This window comes from Bos grunniens, chromosome 28 (genome assembly GCF_055505025.1).
Source record: "Bos grunniens cultivar Pamir isolate PY7600 chromosome 28, Bosgru_T2T1.0, whole genome shotgun sequence".
Taxonomy (NCBI): domain Eukaryota; kingdom Metazoa; phylum Chordata; class Mammalia; order Artiodactyla; family Bovidae; genus Bos; species Bos grunniens.
This window is the reverse complement of record NC_141192.1, coordinates 36,979,064-37,000,801: the sequence shown is the minus strand read 5'-3', so window position 1 is coordinate 37,000,801 and position 21,738 is coordinate 36,979,064. Positions and strand designations below refer to the sequence as shown.

At 41.6% G+C, this 21,738-nt stretch overlaps 1 protein-coding gene across 2 annotated transcripts in view; it reads right to left on the bottom strand.

Annotated features, from left to right (window-relative positions):
* The window catches only part of HEATR1 (HEAT repeat containing 1), a 50,799-nt gene that overhangs the window by 6,988 nt on the left and 22,073 nt on the right, over nt 1-21,738 (bottom strand). For both annotated transcript variants that reach the window (XM_086382798.1, XM_086382799.1), the window contains exons 18-36: nt 21,000-21,183; nt 20,716-20,852; nt 19,549-19,741; nt 15,650-15,819; nt 15,100-15,258; nt 12,667-12,909; nt 12,277-12,408; nt 11,353-11,456; nt 11,066-11,209; nt 10,325-10,443; nt 10,109-10,230; nt 8,274-8,402; nt 6,651-6,881; nt 5,800-5,926; nt 4,481-4,641; nt 1,977-2,023; nt 1,748-1,871; nt 994-1,134; nt 206-495 (exon numbers count right to left, since the gene is read on the bottom strand). In XM_086382798.1, the coding sequence (XP_086238924.1) occupies nt 206-495; nt 994-1,134; nt 1,748-1,871; nt 1,977-2,023; nt 4,481-4,641; nt 5,800-5,926; nt 6,651-6,881; nt 8,274-8,402; nt 10,109-10,230; nt 10,325-10,443; nt 11,066-11,209; nt 11,353-11,456; nt 12,277-12,408; nt 12,667-12,909; nt 15,100-15,258; nt 15,650-15,819; nt 19,549-19,741; nt 20,716-20,852; nt 21,000-21,183 (2,957 nt within the window). The remainder of the gene's footprint in view (nt 1-205; nt 496-993; nt 1,135-1,747; nt 1,872-1,976; nt 2,024-4,480; nt 4,642-5,799; nt 5,927-6,650; nt 6,882-8,273; nt 8,403-10,108; nt 10,231-10,324; nt 10,444-11,065; nt 11,210-11,352; nt 11,457-12,276; nt 12,409-12,666; nt 12,910-15,099; nt 15,259-15,649; nt 15,820-19,548; nt 19,742-20,715; nt 20,853-20,999; nt 21,184-21,738) is intronic.

Here is a 21,738-nt window from a genome sequence, read left to right as displayed (position 1 = left end):
AAGGGGAGCAGAAACGGGCCAGCACACACCACAAAGGTAAATGAGAATGCTGTGTTTCCAGTTTGAAGAAAAGATCACTTCTTTAACAAATCGAATTTTATGAAACTTCTTCTAACGGGCAAAAAAAAAAGTCACTAAGGTTTTACTTCCCAGTTGGTAGCAGAAACCTTGTGCAGCGGTCCTGCTCCAGGTCCCCTCGGCGTACCTGGGGAGCTGAGGGATGGCCAGGGCTTCCAGGGTGGAGACCACCTCGGCCACGCATAGCAGGGCACTGCCCAGGACGTTCTTCTCCTCCTTTGCGCCCAGAGCAATCAACTTCACAGTGGTGTGCAGCACCGGGACGAAAGGCTCTGGATTTTCTGCACCGAAATTCTTGCATAAGAGCTTTAAGGTATACAGAGCCGTCTGTCTGTTTATTGGTTGGTCTTCTAACGTCTTTCTTTTATGCTTCACCATGGCCACGAGGACGGGGACCAGGTCGAGGAAATGGTAAATCTGAGGAAGACAGCCAGAATTCCCAAACAATTAAAGCTGCAAAGAAATGCTAGTCTTCTGTCCATTTTTACTGCTTGAGATTGCTTAAATGGAGATCAGACCACGAAGTCCTAAGCCATATGATTATACACAAGCAACCATCTCCCCACTTGTGTTACTTACGAATAAATGAATGCATGTGCTTGCAGTCAATTCTGTATTTATATAAAGCACCCTACCAGTTTGGAGTGAAAAAGGACTAGAATCATGCCAAAGTTAAGGCAACATGTGGTCAATATTAAGCAAGAATTCCATTTGGTTGCAATTCCACTCTAATAGCTCTTATAACACATACATAGTGCTCCAGAGTTCATATCACATTTAAACACACAGGCAGCACAGCATTATTGGATAATAACATACTTATTTAAACTGTACCATTAGAGAAACTACAAGGAGTTAACTGCAGCTCTGATGAAGCAAGGACTGGGTAATGGGTCTCTAGTAGTCTTCACTTACAATTTTCTTCTTCCAGGAGGTTTTCTGCTGTAGCTTGTTGTTCAAAAGATCCAAAGCTTTCCGGCGAACAGACGGCAGTGGGTTCTCTAGCAGTCCTCTGATCACGGGGATGAAGGTTTCTGTGGGCAGCAAGGCGTTGACCTAAACAGCAGGTTCACATTTAACAAAAGAGGAAAATATAAAATACAAAAGGGAAGATGAATCATTTAAGACAGACTTCCACTCGCTGCACACCTTCCAAGTATGAGGCGATTGCACACACCCATTCTTATCTAGTTCTTACACTCACGTTTCAGGGAGGCATGACTAACCACATTTATCAAACACACAACACCAAAAGAGGATGCTGTCATTAAGCTAACTGCTCAATGCGACATAGATAAGCAACTCAGCTCAATTTTAAACAGTGGTCCTGGCCAGTGATTTTACTGATGAACTACACACTCCACCTATTAGGTTATCATTTATTCCACTTGAATAAACTGGAACGTTATACAGTAGGATATGACTCAACATTTAAAGCTAATGCTTTAAATTTACTGAGATACACAATCTCATAATCAGTAGATAAGCAACTTTTTCAGATAAAATGATCTCTAGGCATCAAATTCTTTTCCAAGAAAAATCTGAGCTGCATTCTATTAAGAGAAGGTATCACTAACTTTATTCTTAAAGTAAAACTTTCTGATAAATAACTTGACAATGATATAGCACAGCAACAAAACACAGAAGATGGAGAGAAATAAATGCCCACCTTGTCCAGCATGTCGTAAGCTTTACTGAGGAGTGCTCGCCAGAACTTCCCAGTTAGCTTGTCTGCATTTCTTTCCATGGACTGTGCTACAGCATTGATGTAGCCAAGAACTGTTTCTAGCAACCTGGAACACAGGAGACTCGTGTGAGAGTTTTAACTTCTTCCAGCTTTCTGATTAAAAGTTTGAAATTATTTCCGAATACAAATTAAAAAAAGAAAGGGAACATACCTCTGTTCCAGGCCTGTCAACACCTGAGGACCACCACTTTCAACTACCTGATTTTTAAAGAACAACAATATGGAAGTCAGTGATGAAAAATCAGTTGAAGTGAAGTGAAACTTCAGAAATTCTTCAACTCACTCCCCAGTGATTTCTAATATTACAACTTAATCAGGTCCAAATCACCCCCATCATACTGTATTAACTCCACTTCCCTTAATTTATTTTGATTACATTTTATAGATATTATCTATAAAATACTACAAAGATTCAGAAAAATACAGCAAATGATGTAACCCTTACCTATTAATTTTATGAAACGGCAATCTTTTGTGAGGCCTGTGTCTAACTTTAAGATGGTAATAAACATGAAGGTACAGCTGCAGTCCCTACTTTGCTGCTCTCTAATCCCAATCTCCTCCACCCCGAGCCCCACAAACCTCAACCTGCAGGTAAATGTCATAAAACATACCAGGCAGCAACACGCTTTCCTTGATGACATTCGATTTTGGGGGGCCTCTCTACAGTGAGTCATGGTGCTCTAGCTCACTTATTTTAACTGCACACACTATTCCTCCTGATGTATCACAACTTATTCATTCACCTCTCTTTGTGGATGTTTAGTTTATGTCACCCCCCTCATCCTTTTTTCCTTTAGTAACAGTGCTAAAAAGAACCTTTGTCCTTGAGCACCTAGCCAAGTTTTTGTAGAGAAAGGGAACTGCTAGATCACAGGGGCCAACATCTTCGCCTGACGGGACACTGCTCAGCGCTTCCTGAAGCGGCAGTGCCGAGTCCCACTGCCCAACACGGCGCAGAACAATGACCGTGTCCCCACAGCCTTGCGCCTTCCTGTATTAACAACTTTAAAATTTCCGCCAGTTTGATAACATCACAGTGGCATCCCCTTTTACCTGCATTTTCCTTCTTACTAAGGAGGCTGTTTCATCTCACTGGCCATTTCAGATTCCTCTTCAGTGAATTCATATTTCTTGCCGATTGTTCTAATAGAAACAGATGCCTCTTGACTTATAAACAGCTTAGCCTGTGGTTTTCTTTTCATTTTGCTTATGGTGGCTTTTTACTGAAGTTTTTAAGAAATTCTTCTCCATCCTCTGGTTATGTTTTCTTTGATTTTCTTCTCAAAGTGCCAAGCACTCCTTTTCACACTGAAGTTTTTAATCTACCTTTTGTTTAATCTAACTTTATACGTGACCTGAGCCTTCCCCCGTACTTGGCACAAATCATACCAGACCTAGGGCTCGCACACTCCTCTCCCCCCACTGTCACATGGTGCCGCCCGACATGGCAAGTGCTTTTTACATCACGTGGGTGTGGCCAGCTGATGTCCAGTCACACTGATCCACTCGCATCATCAGGCACCACCACCGGCCTAGACTCTGCTTGACACAAGCAGTGTCTACACTGGTCACTCTCAAGCAAGCTTGCTTAGCTAATTACTAGTTGAGCAAGTCTGCCAAGTCCTTTTCTGATTCTTACACTTTGTTTCTTTAGCTGAGTGTGAACAGTGACCCAGAACACCCTTGTTCCAAGCTCTGATGGGCACACGTTCAGGCCTCATGATGAAGTGTGGTATAAACCATGTCTTTATCAGGCCAAGGAGATCCACCTACCTCATGATGCTGATGATCATTGTCCTTAAGTCATGAGTAAGTACAGAATTCTCTAAGCTGTTTGTCTGAATACTTCAGTGATCACAGATTTCCTGTCTTGATCATGCATTAAAAGGACAGAGATACTCAAATGCTCAGCCATTCTTGTGTTCCTGGTCATGACCCTGACTCTTCTTTCTGTTTCTTCATGTCTTCGTTTTGTTTCCATATGTACTTCTTTCTCTCTTGTTGTTTAAAGTTTAGCACACAAACAGAAAGATGTACAAATAGTGTGTGCAGAGCTCACTATATGTGGTAAAGAAACAGCGTATTATCGGCACCTCAGAATTCCTCCCCTACCTGACCCCGACCCCTGCCCTCTCCTCCTTCCAAAGACAGACACCGTTGTTACTTCTAAAACCACAAGTGTGTTTTGCCTGTTTTTGAACTTAATACGACAGGAACCACAGGATGCATTCTTTCTGCCTTCTTTCCTTCGATGTTATACTGATGAATGTCAACAGTGCGTCAGTGAGGTTCACCCCGTCCGCTTTATCCACTCCACTGTTGATGGACACGTGGACTGATCCAGTCCAGGCACCTTCAGTAATGCTACCATTAACATACTTTTCAATGTCTTTGGGTGCACACATTCATACTTCTGCAGGTATGTACCATTTGAGGACAGAACTGCTGAGCCACAGGGCTGATGCATATGCAGTCTTAGCAGGTCGTGCCCAACACATGTTCATGTTGAAGTGAACAGCACTATTTGCTTTCTATTACAGGCATGCCTCATGTTTCCATGAGACACTTGCCAAGCTATTTTTACTAGCCTAAACCACAATTTCTTCAGAACAAGCAAAATTATATCATACATACATTTAAAGAACATCTCACCTTTCTGATAAAATTGTTGGAAGCCAGGAGCTGAGACATGAAGGATACAGACAGAAATTTAAAATGCCGCAGCTGCTTGCTGGTGTGCGCATCTACGTTAAAGACCTGTAGCATTTCTTCTCGTGGTTCGCTCTTGTTAGACACTGATTTGGGAATGGTTTCTGAAAAACAACAATGAACAAGTGACCTCACTCACCTTCGACCTGATATTTTAGTGTATAGATACAGGTATTAATGAGCATGGTAAATGCAAACAAGTTTTAGAGAGAACTCTGTTATGCATAAAACACATGCATATTACTAAACATATCCATATAATATACATGAAAAGAAAGTGAAAGTGTTAGTTGCTCAGTCATGTCTGACTCTTTGCCACCCCATGGACTGTAACCTGCCAGGTTCCTCTGCCCATGGAATTCTCCAGGCAGGAATACTGGAGTGGGTATTATAGCATTCCCTTCTCCAGGGGATCTTCCCAACCCAAGGATCAAACCTGGGTCTCCTGCATTGCAGCCAGATTCTTTACTGTCTGAGCCACCAGGGAAGCCCTATTATATACATATATAATTTGTTATATCTACTTTTTCCTCTTCTAAATTAGTGAAAGATATATTTTCAAATAAAATATCCAACAGCCCTGAGAATAGAGTATATAAGACAAAAGCAAACAAACAAAAAACAAGGTAACTGAGACAAACAAATCGAAGACAAAGATATTGCAAAAAGAGTCTAAACTGGCTCCATGCCCCATTTCTGAAGCTACAGAGGCATGTACTTTGATGGCCCACAATGGACTGGAGGAGGGTCATCCCTCCCCTTCAACATTTAAACCTAAAAGTTGAGGACGTTTGTCCTTAAACTCCGTAAAATTCCATACTCAAATGTATCGAATATAAAAGGGGTATGTGTTTACTGGTGGCCACTTACAAATCACTGTCCTAGAGGGTGAATCAAAATTCAGGCTTTGTTGTACTTAGCCTGTCACCACACATGGCTCGCATTTTAATGGAAAGCTAAGATACAGCTAATAAGGTCCTACTAACTTGCTGTCTTTTTACTATAATTCATCCCACTCAGAACACTCCACAGCCCACATACCAGCACAGAGACACAAAAACCAACGTTTGAGGAATGGCAGGTAGAAATCCTGCTTACTGTTTTCTACAAAGATTTGAGAAGGTGACAGACATATAAATTACTGACTTACTTTAAAAAACCCTTCTAAAGACATGCCATGGGTTCTGAGGATACAGTGCATAATCTTCTGCTTCTCTCAAGCTTCCAGATCAAACAATAATTAACATCTGACTAACACCTACCTTCTTTTTCCTCTGGCAGCTTCAGTAAGTACTCAAGGATAGTCATCAAGCTTTGGATCTGATGCTGGACACTAAACTCACAACAGACAGAAATCCAAAATTCAGTGTCTGCCTCTAAAATAGCATCCTGTGTAGAGGAAAGAAAGAAGTAATAAAACTGTACCTCTCAAATTTACATTACTTAACAAGTACAAATAAGGGAAACATTTTAAAAATACTTCTCAGCACACAAAGCCACTCCACACAGACCATAAGAATGGTCATGTGTATGACTAGAAGAATCAGGTAGTGAGTTCCTTACATAATAAAGCCAATTTACAAGAATTAAGAGGTTTAAGTCCAGGATAAACTGCATTATGATTTCTGGTAGAACTGAATTACTTAACACAGGTTCTAGATCTATTCCTGGATCCCACTGTCTAAGAAGTCATTTAGAAACAGCCTTGGACCTGTAAGTCCCCCCTCATCTCTCTCAACAGGGCTCTTCAAAACAGTTACCTGCATCTCACTGGCCTCTCTAACACTGACTCTCCTCCCCTGCCCCCTGAAATGAGACACAGTTTAATTCCTGTACAGCCCGATGCTGTTGGGCTTAAAACAGACCCACCCAGCATGGCACCAATTGTTTCTTAAATTCCAGTCACCCTCAGGAGAAGTCCTGTTACTCCCAAGGATATTCAGTGCCTCAGGCTCTGGAAGTAGGTCCAAAGAATATAAAAAAATGCCTTTAAAAGCACTTCTGAGCTCATGCGCATTAAGCATCACCAGCCACAAGTTTAAAGTGAAAAGTAATGCAAAATCTATGTGAAACACCTCCCATTTTCTCTTCTCACCCCGCTCTGTGCTCTGACCTTTTCTCCATAGGCGGCCGCCAGCACAGTTTTGGTGACGTACTGTTCGAAGAGCAGGACCAGGAGAACCCAGAGGAACCTCTCTGCGCCCAGCGTGTCAACAAGCTGGACGAGGACGGGCAGGCGCCTGTGCTCGGGCACGTGGGGCAGCGCGTCCACAAACACGTTAATGATCTTGACCACGATGTCCTCCACGTTCCTTGTGACTTCGGCAGAGTCGCCACCATCAGACTGCAGGGCAGCAAGCAGGGGACAGCAAGAAGCCAACTCGCCATGAGACAAGCTTTAAGTAGACTCGAAAAGGCCTTCTGATGTGCCCCCAAGACAGTTATCAAAGGAATTCTAACAATCAAGGAGTACAGACTACGTTCCCATGAGGGGACCACACAGTGCAGGACGTGAGCCCTGCCCGGAAGGAGGCACTCATCTCCGCCAGACACCACGCTCCCGTGAAAAGACTGCAGAGGCCAACGACGGACCCTGAGAGCAAGGCTGCTCTGGGGGCGTCCAGAAAAACCGAACAGGATTTGAGCTATGCCTGGAGAAGGACGGTATCGTCTAACAAGCGCAGCAGTACAAAGCCAACAGCCCCCTGCTGCTTTCAGAATACAATTCTGACCATCTGGTACGGGTGCATGAAAGACAACTGCTGAATCAATGAAAGAATGAAGAAAGAAACACGACCAGCTAACCCAGCGCCCCGACTTCCACCCGACTTTGCTTTCCACGTCCCTCACACACACTGTGCACAACCCCAGGCCAGGACCGCCAGCTGTTTCAGAGGACAAATCTTACCCTCTTCATATCAGTTTGAAGTGCATTTCTTATCAAAGTCTGTGGTCATTCTGGCCCATATGGGCCTTCCCCTACAATGTACTCTTCAGTGTTTCTCTATCCCACTGGCATACATCACATGAATGCATAATGTTATTTTCCTTTTTATATATGTGTCCCACACTGGCTAATTTGCTGGACACAAAGAATACCAACCTTACAGCAAGATTAAAAGGAGAAGGTGCTCGGTATGGTCACAGAGAAAATGGTCAATAACATGAGAAAAGAAAGTAACAGCAGTGGAGGTAAAGAGAAAACCCAAGTGGATAACCATGCCCGTTCATCTTCAAGGCTATTTTTTAGTTTCAAAGTCTTCACTTCTTCCTGAGACTAGGCTGTTAGAGACCAGGTCTCAGTCATCTCTTTGTGTACTAAGTTTCAGAGAACACTTGGTAAACGTCAGTTAAGTTGTATGTTAACACATTTGCCACCATATCTTTAAAACTTCCTATCTGCACAGACCTACTTAAGGGTCTCATCAAACTGACGCAATGTCCTGAGATATAACCTGACTATAAATTCACTTTGTCAGAAGAATGTTAAGGTACTTGTTTAGTTTATACCCTTGCAGTACAGCACAATCAGCTAGGGATGTTTATAGATATTTCTGGAAAAGATGTTATTTCCAAGACTACTCCTTAGCTTCATCACTCTAAAATTTAATGGGCACTGATACCTGAGCGTTCTGGAGAGGCTTTTAATGTCATTTATTAACTACTACTTGAATCTCACACCATGTAAAATCTTAAAAATTATAAAATATAACCCCAATGACAGTAGAAAACTCACCTGAATAAGTGCTGGAATAACCATTTTCACTGTCTTGTTGATGACCTGAAAACTGTAAGTATCATCTAGACGCATCACATTGGCTCCCATAAATGTAAAAATAGACATGATATTGTGTAGAACTTTATCCTGAAAGCAAACACATTTTTCAACATTTTCCATCTTAAGCACATCAAATATCAATGATTCATTACAACTCAGCAATAAAAAAATATAACCCAGCTTAAAAACAGGCAAATGATGCACAAAGACATTTCTCCACAAATAAACAGTTGATAAGCACATGAAAAGATGATCAACATCAGTTATGAGGGAAATGCAAAATCCAAATCAGAAAGCACCGATTCGGACAAGTATAATAAAAAAGATAGACAGTAATAACTGTGAGGGAGTGGGCAAATTAGAACCCCTAGACACTTCGTGGTGGGCACAAAATGACCTCACTTTGAAAATGGCCTGACAGTTTCTCATGAAGTTAAGACCCAGCAATTCTACTCCTACTGAAAATACTGACACGTTCACACAAAGCCTCCTGTATGAATGTTCACAGCAGCATGATGAACAGCCAAAAAGTGGAAACAACAAATATGTCAATTAACGAACAGATAAAAAGTGGAAACAACTTAAATGTCCATCAATTACTGAACAGATAAATGAAACAATGTACATACAAGCGTTTACTGTTGTTGCTGTTGTTTAGTCTCTAAGTCTGACTCTTTATGGCCCCCTGGACTTAGCCTGCCAGGCTCCTCCGTCCATGGGATTCTCCAGGCAAGAATACTGGAGTGGGTGGCCATGCCCTCCTCCAGAGGATCTTCCCACCCAGGGACTGAACCAAGTCTCCTGCATTGCTGGCGGATTCTTTACCATTGAGCTACCAGGAAAAGTCCTACAACGGTTAACTACTCAGCCATAAAAGGAGTATTGATTCAAGCTTCCAAATGGATTAGCCTTGAAAACATGCGAAGTGCAAAAAGTCAGACACAAATAAGGCCACGTATTATACGATTCCATTCACAGGAAATGTCCAGAACAGAAGAGTAGATAGGCGGCTGCCAGAGGAGGTGGTGTGGTGGTAAAGGGAACAGGGACTGAACGCTAATGCATATGGGGTTTCTCTCTGAGGCTGATGACAGTGTTCTGGAAATACATATGGTAACAGCTGTACAACCGTGAGTACACTAAAACCACTAAACCGTACACCTCTAATAGGTAGATTCTGTAACAATATGAACTATATTTCAATAAAAACAAAAGAAAAATATCAATGATTCTTAATTGTTTCTGGATTATCAACCCCTTTGAGGGCTACTGACCCTGTACCAAGGGAAAAAAAAATCCCATACACATTAAATCTTACACATCATTTTAGTAGATTAAGAGACCCACAGAAGCTCATGAAGAATCAAAAATCATCAGTTAGGAACATATCCCTTAGATGAAAATAATTTCCATCTCTTCAAAAATCTTTAAATGATGGATTTCTATAAGGAACACGATTTCTTTAACTGAGGCAGTTTATAATCAAATTACTTTTAAGTCCACTTACTGGAGTTACCTTGCACCAAGTGCCATGCTAAGTGCTAACCATAAATTACCCAGTCCCACTCTCACGATTCTATGAAGGTTACTGTATTTTCCACTTTACAAAAGGTGGAGCCAAAGCTTAGAGAGATCAACCAGCTCACTGCCTCAACTAGAGAGGCAGGCCTGGGAGGCCCACCTGCACTGTAAGGTCCAGAACCCCACAGAATCCCAACCATGTGCGCCTATATATGTCCACGGAAGAAAACATCCAAAATACCTGCATAAGCCTTAAGATCATTAACACTTACAGGAAATATTCCAGCAACAGTACCCAAGAGCAGAAGGGCATGGTGATGGGTCTGAGGCATCTCAGAAACACGGATGCACTGGACTATCAATTCCACGTTGAATTTCTCCTCATCCAGAACGTCTATAGGGCAAGAAATAAAATATCTGCAAGTGGTAAGTACATTCACACTCAGAGCAGATGATCCTTCCCCACTTGCTTCCAACAATGTACGTACCTTTGGGTATTCTGCCACCTTCTGGAGACAGTTTTTGGCAGATGTTAAGCAGACAACTAAGAATTAACTGTTTGGTGTATTCCATGCTTCCCTGCTCGGGTGGCAAAGGCTCTAAACACCTTCAGGAATCCCGGAAGAGAAACGATGGGAAATGAAAGGGTTGTACAGTTTCAGTTCTGCAGTAATGACCAATGCCCAGAGCATATATTAAATGACGAAGAACTAAAATATTAACATTGTGTCTGTAAACACAGTGTGAGATTTCAAATGCTGATTCTTCTATTGCAGGCAGGCGCTGACGTCACATTACCTCTCTTTTCTACCGAACTTTCCATCAACCCATTTTGAACCTTCTTAGAGGACAACCTTGAGAATTATTTTTCTTCAGACGAGAGCACACATCCACCATGCAAGGCACACACTATGGCTATCTAATGATGCAGGGCTAAAAGAACCAGGTGTCACACTACATCCTTAAACAGAGGTAATGATGCCCCAGGGACACGGTATTGACCACGAAGCAGGAAAGCAGGCTGCAAGGTGAGTGCTCATTTACCACACATACAGGATGAAGGTTAGTTTCAGGCCTTGGCAAACAGGTTCCTGTAACCATTCTTTAAATCTTCCAACTATAGTATTCAACTTGCACTGTTTTACAGACTAGCTGAGCAAGAAGAGAGTGTGAAAACAGGCAAGAATTAGAATCTTATTCTCTCACAGATCAAAGGCAAGTGTTATTACCTTGACAGCAGGTTAAAAAGAGTCGGTATCAGTATCTGAGGGTTTTTGAGTTTCTTTTTGTGCTGCAATAATTCCAGGATGAGGGTTACTCTTTGCCAGTAAGAACCTCCAACTTCCTGGACAGATTCTTGATCTTGTGATTTTCTGGGAATCGGACGAGACAAAAAGAAAAGCAAATACTGTCAATGTTAAGTACAGACTATTGTAACCAATTATGCCACATTGATGGGCATCAAAAAAGTCACGATGGTTCCAAACATTCACGGCCTGGGGACAGCCACGCTTACTTGTGCTGCATCTTCTGCCTCCTCGTCTGCTGAATTGTGCCTAAGGACTTGGCTTTATCTGGTGGCTCCAGTTCTATTCTGACTTGTTCAGCATTAACAGAAATCTAGAATATTAAGGAGGAATGCATGATGATAGGATTCCACGGATACCATTAGAGCAGTTTACGCAGATTTAGAGAGATACAATGCAAACGTCTCTGTCCCATTTTATGTCTCCCTATGACCCTAGAGCCCAGTCCAATACCCAAAGGGAAACTTCACTGACAATCCCTTATATATTCCTGGGGAATATTCCATATACCAACAGCTCTATAAAGATTAGACACACACAGGAGCACATTATCACACTGCTCTGTACCTTAATTTGTTCCACTTAGAACAAATTTTCTTAGAAATCTAAGAAAATATGTTATAATTCTGAGAACTGCAGAATCTGGATACTAGGACTTCACCACGCTATTATGTATTTTTGTGAAAGAAAGTTTCCCTAAAAAGCACAACAAAGCAACACACAGGGTAATTAGGTAGTTATTCAGATCCACAGCTAGGTTCCAACATACATAGAAACCAATGAGCAGATTCTCAATTCCATTCTATGTGTCATTAAACAACTTAAATTAAGTAGAATAATAATCCGTGACCCTGCTGAACATCAAGTCACTACACCTTCCTGTTCTTGCCTAGGAGGTGAGTAACACCTAAACTAACACACACCCTACCGTTCAAAACTAAATATTTCATACCATAAAAGTAACAGTGAGGACTTACAACTTTTGATTTTGCATTTCTCTATGACCTACTTTTCTATGATTCTGGCTAATGGGAATATCTGACTTCCTAAAGGAATTACAAAAGGGAGAAGGCTTAAACATGGCATTACTTGGAAGAGAGTAAATATTAATAAATGACAAGTTTGCAACTTACCCCTTTGAAAACACTGCTAACAGTCTGAGAACAATGTGAGTTCTTACAGTTCACCAATAAATCAAACAACACGCACAAAAGCTTCTGCTGAACCTTTTCATCTGTTATAGCTGCGAAAAATGGCTTCGTAATCTAGAGGTAGAAGAAAGGCAATTGAGATCTATGAACAAACCTGATTCTAAAAATGACGTTTCCATCATTGTCTTACAATGTGAAATTGGTCCCCATTTTGTCAGTTTAATGACTCATGTACATTATCCAGTTTTGCAAAAATGGGTCAAATGGATCATATTCCTTTGAAACATGTTCAGACCATTTTACCTTCTCGAAGTAAACATTACAAATTTTCAAAAGCTTAACATGCTTTAATCTCTGAAAGAAATCACTGACCTTTTCGAGAGCTGTAATCTGAATGGCTGGCATTCCCATGCAAAGTTCCTTTGTTGTGTGCAGAGCTTTTATAAATATATCTAGACTCTTCGGGTCCTTATGTAAAAGAGAAGCTGAATATTCAGTATATTTTCCCAGAATGAGATGCAGGGCAATGGCCTCATCTTTCAGGACAGCTGCGGGCTCCTTCTGGCTCTTTTCTAAAAGTTGTTCAATCATTGACAACAGCTGAGAAAGCACCAGCTAAAGTTTGGAAAGTTTATTAGTAGACAGTTATTTACACTGATGCAAGTTTTTCCTTGCTGTACAAAAACATCCAAAGAGATGTTATAAGACTAGAAGCTTAACACAGAAGGAAAAAACCAACAGTAATGACCTCCTAGGCATAAGGACAGCTATTAATCCAACCAAGGCACCCAGGTCCCTCATGACAGTTCAGTCTGTAATAATCAAAAGCTCTGAATCTTTCAGCAGTAATACTCTGTGGGCATTCTAAGACTTTCTAAAAACAGGAAATACAAACTGAAGTTTTAGACTACAAAAATAAAATTAAGCTTTTCCACACAATATTTCCAACTTGGTATAATTAATATTAATTCAAATTATATATGTGAAGTCTTCAATAACTAAAGCAGAGCCAGCAAATTATGGCTTGCAGGACACGTTCAGAGGACCATCTGTTTCTGTAAATTTTGTTGAAAATCACAAGCATGCTCTTCTGTTTACATACTGTCTGAGGCTGCTTTGGCAATATGATGGCAGAGCAGAGCATCTGCAACAGAGTCTATACAGCCACAGGGCGTAAAATAGTTGTTATTTGGTCCTTTACAGCAAGGATCCCCAACCCCAGGGTTGTGGACCAGGGCTGGGCTGTGGCCCATTAGAAACTGGGCCACACGGTAGGAGGTAAGCAGCAGACGAGTGAGTGAAGCTTCATCTGTATTTACAGCTGCTCCCCATCACTTGCTTTACCGCCTGAATTTCTCCTACAGTCAGATCAGCGGTGGCATTAGATTCTCACAGGAGCATGAACCCTAACCTTAAAGTCAAGGCGGACTATCCCCAAATGGCCACAAAACAGAAAGAGAGTGCACAATAAAAGTAATGCACTTGAATTATCCCGAAAGCATCCCACCACCCTTCTGTGGAAAAACTGTCTTCCACAAAACCAGTTCCTGGTGCCAAGAAGCTTGGGGACACTGCTTCATAGAACAAGACTGTCAACTCCTAGTTTACACTGTATCAGGAACAACACAGAGCTGACACAGGCCATCTATTTTCTTGGCCTGGACAATGTAATGAAATGTCTTTTACTCCATTTTATCCCTCTTTTGGGCTTCACTAGTGGCTTGCTGCTGCTGCTAAGTCGCTTCAGTCATGTGCGACTCTGTGCGACCCCATAGACGGCAGCCCACCAGACTCCCCCGTCCCTGGGATTCTCCAGGCAAGAACACTGGAGTGGGTTGCCATTTCCTTCTCCAATGCAGGAAACTGAAGTCGCTCAGTCGTGTCCGACTCTTTGCGACCCCATGGACTGCAGCCCACCAGGCTCCTCCGTCCATGGCATTTTCCAGGCAAGAGTACTAGAGTGGGGTGCCATTGCCTTCTCCATCACTAGTGGGTCAGTGGTAAAGAATTCAACTGTCAATGCAGGAGACTCCGGTTTGATCCCTGGGTTGGAAAGATCCCCTGGAGAACGAAATGGCAACCCACTCCAGTATTCTTACCTGGGAAATCCATGGACAGAGGAGCCTGGCAGGCTACAGTCCACAGGGTCACAAGAGTCAGACTTGACCTAGCGACTAAATAACAACACTACCCCTCTCTTACTTCTCCAACTTGCAGTCAATTCCCAAGACTGGTAAGGTCCAGAGGAATTTTTGGAACACAAGGATAAGGAGTTTTCTCTGGCTTACAAGCACAAACCATCACACAAATGGTTCATAAACCTCTTTCTTTCGTAACACAGGCTTCCCTGGAACCATAAAGCTCTGTTTCTCCCCCCGACCTCTCTAGAAATGTACAGCCATGTGTATTTTAAAAAAGAGTAAACAATTTTGAAATATACATAGACTTTTATGTTCAAATATTATTATTTTGTGGAGATTTTCACCTGAGAATAAACACAAACTGTTTTTCATCAATGCATTGTCATCAGTTCTCCCTGTGATTTTAAAATTCATTTAACATCAAGTCAATGATGAGGCAGGGATAACACACAATTTTAAAATGGACAGAAATGCACTACTGCTTGTTTTTTGTACCCTGTATCTTTTCCCTCCACCTCAGCTCTTCTCTCACATTAATATGAAAGTATTCACGCCTGAGTGTGTATATATATAACTCTCACGCAGTCTTGTACACACATGACTAATTAAAATAATTTTCACTAACATCACCTGCAATGGATACAGCCCACTAAGTTACACATACCTCATTGTTGATGTCCTGAAGTACTTTCATCAAGTCTTTTGTAACGTAAGATGGGCAACTATATACACAATGAAGGAGGTTTTTCAAAGTTTCAGATAACTTCTGATGAGATTTCAGCTTCTTTTCACTCTGCAGTTCCTCAAATAAAGTTGCCAAGTCCTAGGATACAAAAAAGAAAAGTGGCTTAAAGAAAAAGGGGCAGGGGCTCCATGTGCTACTCAGGGAAGATGCTTTCCCAAATGATGCAACACAGCTCACGATTTTTCATTTCCCCTTGAAATCTGAATAGGAAATGGTATCACTACCCGTCTGGTAGCTTACTACCAACACTGGTCTTTTAGCCAGTGACAAGATAGCAGAAATGCAACATGATACTGCTATCTTTTTAAGATCAGAGGATAAAGATGTGCAGATACTGACATATCAATTTCTAAATTCAATGACTTAGCCAATCAAACGCCCTGCAAAGCAGAACGTCAACGAAGGGGAGAATGGCTCATGTGTCCACAATGGTCTGCACACACTCCATCTTCTCTGCCACTGAGTTTACCTGAACAACGTAGGTGGCGTCTGAGGTGATCTCCTCTGCTTTAGGAACCACGTGATCTATGACCAGATGAAACTGGGACGCTACTCCACTGAGGGCCTGGAGACAGTGAATGGCAGCCCTGCGCACTTCTTTTATGGGGCTACCCAGATTAATGAGTAGAGAGATCACCACTAAAACCAAAGGGAAAAACATTTAAGTAACAATTGAAAACACTGAAACAGCATAAAATTGCAACTTTCCTCCCAGCACAAACCCCCTCTCTGAAGTCACTGTTTAATCCTTTCACTACCCTAGAGAAATGCTAGATGTATAGTGGTGTGCTTGTCTGAAAATACATGAGACCAGAGCACACACGTCCTGCTCTGCACAGCCGCTCTCACATCTCAGTTACACCGGGAGTGTTTCCCATACCACCCCTGATACATACACAGCTACAGGAAAAGCCTTTTAAAATTGTACACAAACGCCAGATCGTGTGGTCCGTATTTTTAAAAACTAGTACCTTACTAGTCAAAGTTTAGATTGTTTCTAGTCTTTTGGCATTAAAACCGCTGCAACAAACGCCCTGTACATACACCCCTGAGCAAGTGTGCAGAGGAAATAACCCGCTCGTGCATCAGGCTTGGCAGATATGTTGTCCTGAACTGATGTTTGCTTTCACATTCTTTTGGACGTGGTAACTTTATAGCTTTACAGAAGACTACTTTCTTCTAGCTTTATATGTTGCTTAGAAAGGTGCTCTCTTTAAAAAGTACCTACCTCTATATTTAGATAGTCATCATATGTACTCCACATTTTCTAACACTAAAGCTAAGTTTTCTTTTTAATGTGCAATCTTTAGTTCAGCTCACATTTTTGTCTAAGGAATAAGGCTGGAGTCAAACTTCTTTAATATTTCCAAATGACTAGCCAGATGTCCTGCTTAATATTCAACCTAAGAACCCCACAGACCTGGGACGTCAGCTTTATCATTCATACATCTCACTAGTACTTGAAAGGCATCTATTTCTGCCAACTAGAACCATGTTCAACAAAAATGATGAATTTAACAAGAATGCTTTTGTTTCCCCAATTATGTGGCAAAAATACTAGCTTCTGATTTGAGAAGTATTTTCATCATGTTACTCCTATTCTGCTGTCACTTAATTAGGAACAGTTACTGATTTTTATCTCATGCCTTTTCAGATCTTTGGACATGATTATATGAGTTTTCTCTAGCCAATTACATAATAGAGTTCCTAGTTTTGAACCAATTTTGTCCTGCTGGAATGAACTCTGGGGAAATGTTTATTCTCTAAAATAATGCTCCTGGACCCAACAAATATTTTATTTAGAACTATTGCATTATTATTCAAAGCACCCACTGCCTTTTGTCTGTCAGCATGTTGTGCTGGTTTTAAACAAAATCTGGAGGCTTTCCTTCATTCTATGCCCTGCCCCGCTCAACAACACTGAAATAAACTGGCTTCAAGGATGTGGTAAAATGAATCTGTGAAAGCAACTGAATCAGGGTTTTTTGAAAGAGAAGTCTCTGGGATAAACAGAACTAAATTCCTTTTATAGTAGTTAGTTATTTATGCTTTATTCCATGCTATTTACTGGGGCAAATTTTGGTAATTTTTATCTTGCTAGAAATGATCCATTCTATATATACTACTTCTGGAATGCCAAGAAACAGTATGACAAGCGTTCATACCTTTCTGAGGTCATATAAAAGTTAAATTTTCCTGGTCTCCAGAAAATTAATTTATAAAGTAAAGCCAGAAATGAAGAGCTGAAGAGTTGAATTCACACAAAGGGCAGCTTCAGGCCCAGGTATCTATTTGCTAGAATTTCCAGTCCTTTCTCTTTTTCTTTTAAACAAACATCATGTTTTTTGTAATTATATGAAAACAAATACCAGCCAAGATTCCTTATGGATAAGGTATGACTAGAAGCTCACTGCAGAGAAGGAAATGGCAACCCACTCCAGTATTCTTGCGTAGAGAATCCTGTAGACAGAGGAGCCTGGTGGGCTGCTGTCCATAGGGTTGTACAAAGTCAGACCCGACTGAAGTGACTTAGCATGCATGCATGCATTGGAAAAGGAAACGGCAACCCACTCCAGTGTTCTTGCCTGGAGAATTCCAGGGACAGAGGAGCCTGGTGGGCTGCTGTCTCTGGGGTTGCACAGAGTCGGACACGACTGAAGTGATATAGCAGCAGCAGCAGCTCACCGGACACTCGCAGTCGAGTGGCCTGAGGACAGGTGCAATGAGTAAGCGCCCTCTCTCTGGGCCTAGGCGATGCTAGTGGTCCTTGAGCTTTCAAGTAGAACGGAACGTGCCTCTCCTGTTTTTAACAGAGTCCTGTGACACGTCTAGGGAGCATAAATGCAAAAGTACTTTAGGAAGGGGGAGGTGACAGAAAGCAAAGCAGCAGGAGTACGAAGGGAGTTCATCTTGCCGCAATACCACAGGAAAAGTTAGGTCCTTTGTCGTGCTGCCTACAAAGAGACATGGCCCTCACAAGCCACTGCCTTTGATGCTAAAGGATAGCACATTTATTTCATACCTAACTAAAAAATCTAACTACTTGTGACTTTTTTTTTTAAAACTCACAAGTTTAACAGTGGATAACTATTTTCATAAAATATGGCATATCTCCATATAAAATATTCTGTAGACATTTAAAAATATATAATTATATATATTAATATAGAAAGATGCTTACAATGTATTCATTGAAAAAGTTTAAGAAATGTGCAGCAAGTTCACATCCACCTGCCAACACAGGGGACACGGGTTCGACCCCTGGTCTGAGAAGACTCCACATGCCACAAGGCAACTAAGCCTGTGTACTACAACTCCTGAGGCTGGAGCACCTGAGAGCCCGTGCTCAACAGGGAAAGCCACCGCAGTGAGAGGCCTATGCGTTGAAACTAGAGGAGCCCCTGCTCATCACAATTCGAGAAAGCCTGCATGCAACAATGAAGATCCAGAGAGCCAAAACATAAGTTAAAAAAAGTAAGACCATTTAAAAAGAGTGTTTGCTTTCACAGACCACTTATAAAGAGCGATTTGGGAAGACAAAATCAAGAGCATGTTCAGATTTCCCATGGGCCACTCTTTCCTCTCATACTAAAATGATTCCATCATCCTCATCAACTTTCTCACCTTCAGTCACTATAGGGTCTGATTCTGCCAGATCCTCTCATTTGTCAATAACTTTATAAGTCAATCCACTTCTCAAAATCATATTCATCAACTTTATGAAATTCTGCATGTTTTGCAAAATTTATAATTTCACTTATAAAAAAACGTAAGTTTTATTTTTGGCTGTTTCATTACTGAGTGCCCAACCTGAAAATTACTTTATACCAGATAAAACAGATAAATCCATAAGGGTTGCCTGAATGGAGACCAATTTTATATGATCAGTTAAATGCTGAATTGTATTAAGATGGTTTGGTTTCCCTAGATAGCCCTGTTACTACTCAAAAAATGAACAGTTGGATAGTAAAAACCCAAAATTAATCACCTACCATTTTTGTTACCTGTTTTGGCAAGATTTTGCAATTGATATTTAGAACTTAAAAGCAATATAAAAGTAACTGCAAACAAACTACAAACAGTCTGCTGCTGCTGCTGCTAAGTCGCTTCAGTCGTGTCCAACTCTGTGCGACCCCATAGACGGCAGCCCACCAGGCTCCCCCGTCCCTGGGATTCTCCAGGCAAGAACACTGGAGTGGGTTGCCATTTCCTACATATACACAAATACACACACACATACCCCTACAGAGAGAGTGTGCACTCACACTAATAAAAACAAATTCTCCAAACCACAACCTTCATCCATCTCACACAGAGGAAGCATTACCAGCTGGTCATGACAGAACAGGACAAGGCTACTTGTAGTACCTGGAGAAGATGCAGATGCCAGCTGATGTTCGCACTGCGCCTTCTGAGAAGACAGCAGGGCACAGCCCACATAAAGAGCTTGCGTCTGCAGCGCTGCTGTCACTCTGCAGTTGAGTGGATTTGAAAGGCTAGAACCATAGGTCCATAAAACAGAAAGGAACTTGAATAACTGAAAAACATCTTCTAAATGTACCTAAAATAAAAGATAGTGAAGTTAATTTTAGTCAAACAGTATGTAAAGTCTTAGTCACTCAGTCGTGTCTGACTCTTTGCGACCCCATGGACTGTGGCCCGCCAGGTTCCTCTGTCTGAGGGACTCCCCAGGCAAGAAGACTGGAGTGGGTAGCCATTCCTTCCTCCACGGGATCTTTCCGACCCAGGGACTAAACCTGGGACTCCTGCATTGAAGGCAGATTCTTTACCATCTGAGCCACCAGGGAAGCCCTTTACTCAAATAAGTTGGTTCCAGATCTTTCCTCTAGTGTACAATTACAAAAAACAATTTACTGCAATGTTTTGCTTTGTCTAGTCACTTTAAAATTCATCTCTGCTGGGTACTTTAACCCACTGGGAAGGATATAGACGAGTTCAGAGGACTTACTGGCAGTGGTATTCAGAGGACTTCTCTATAATTTTGGGCTCAAACAATGAAAAGGATGAGGTCACCAAGCAGACAACGCAGACAAGAATGATGTTAGGAAGCCTCACTGAGAAAGTACTTTAAGGGCGGAGTGACCCATGTCAACTGTGTCAAACGCTGTTTAGAGGTTAAGACAGGATAAAGAACTGACCACTGGGCCTGGCAGCAGGGAGCTCACGGTGCTGTGACGAAATCTCTCCACCGAGTGGCTCTGCACATCCTGAACTGCCTCTCTGAACCACAGTTTCTCTCTGGTAATGGCATTAGTCAGCCAGATACACTGGGCTGTTGTGATTATTAAATACCTGAGCAGGACTAATACATTAGGAGGCCGGCAGCCATGTCAGTCTCTGTCCAACCTCCGGACTGCTGTCATGATTCAGCACAGCTTTACCAGCCTGCCTCCATCATCACGCACTTCACTGCTTAAAGGTCTGCTTTCTTTTTCATTAAAAACTACCAAAACTGAAATAATTTATAACATCATCTTCAAGGGAAGAGTATGTCTGAAAAAGATGACCTGGTACCTTTACGAAGAGTTTCATCAGAACCCGAAAGTGAATGGCATCAGCACCACTGAGAACCGTCTCAAAGAGCCCAATGAGCAGACGCAGGTAGTCTCTGCTGTCTTCTTGCAGCTGTTCGGGATTCCACCATGTATCATCTATGGGGACGCGAAGAGAATGGGAAATGGCGCATAAGCTTATGTGAATACACCCTGGGAACTTTTCATTCAAGACAAAGAACACTGGAGAATCAATACTTCAGTTTTCCACAGTATCACACTCAAGGGATTCATGGCTTGTCTTACCTTTAGGAAAAGATTTAGGAGCCTTTAGAGTATGAATAAAATTTTTCAGTGAAAACAAGAGTAAAACTGAGTCCTCCACGGCAATCCGCTGGGCAGTTTTGAGCTGTTTTACGTAATGTGCCCACAGCTCCAATGGTATCCCTCTGTCCATCATCAGCTCAAAATGCCATTCTGAGGAGATCTCCTTAAATGTTAAAGCAGAACAAAAACAGCACTAATTTAAAGGTGTCCTGAACATGACTTATAGAGATGGACTGCAATGGCTGTACAATTGTGTAATTTGCAAAATTTTGTCTATACATGTATTTGGGTAGGGAGATTAGTTGTTTTAATTAGATTTTTGAAGATGTCTAACCATCACTATTCACAAGAAAAGACACAAATAAGTTCAGCGTGGCTTCATTTTATCTGTGTTTTCTTAAAACCCATCCCTAAATCAAATGTTATTCCTGTTAATTATGCTTTATCAAATAAAGGGTAGGCATGTTTCTAAACAGAAGATAAGGAATTGCATTTCCAAGAGATCCTTGAAGAGACTTTTCTCATTTCACACTTTTACTGCTGATCTGAAGAATAATACATGGTCAAATCCCCAGATTTGCAGATGATTCTAAACAAGAAGCATAAAGTTAAGGTGCATAGGAATTACACTAAAATGTCAACAGGAAGCATGAGAAGTGGTGCAGGAAAATGACAAATGAGACTCCGCAAGGCAAGTGCAGAGTAGTAACTTGGAAGT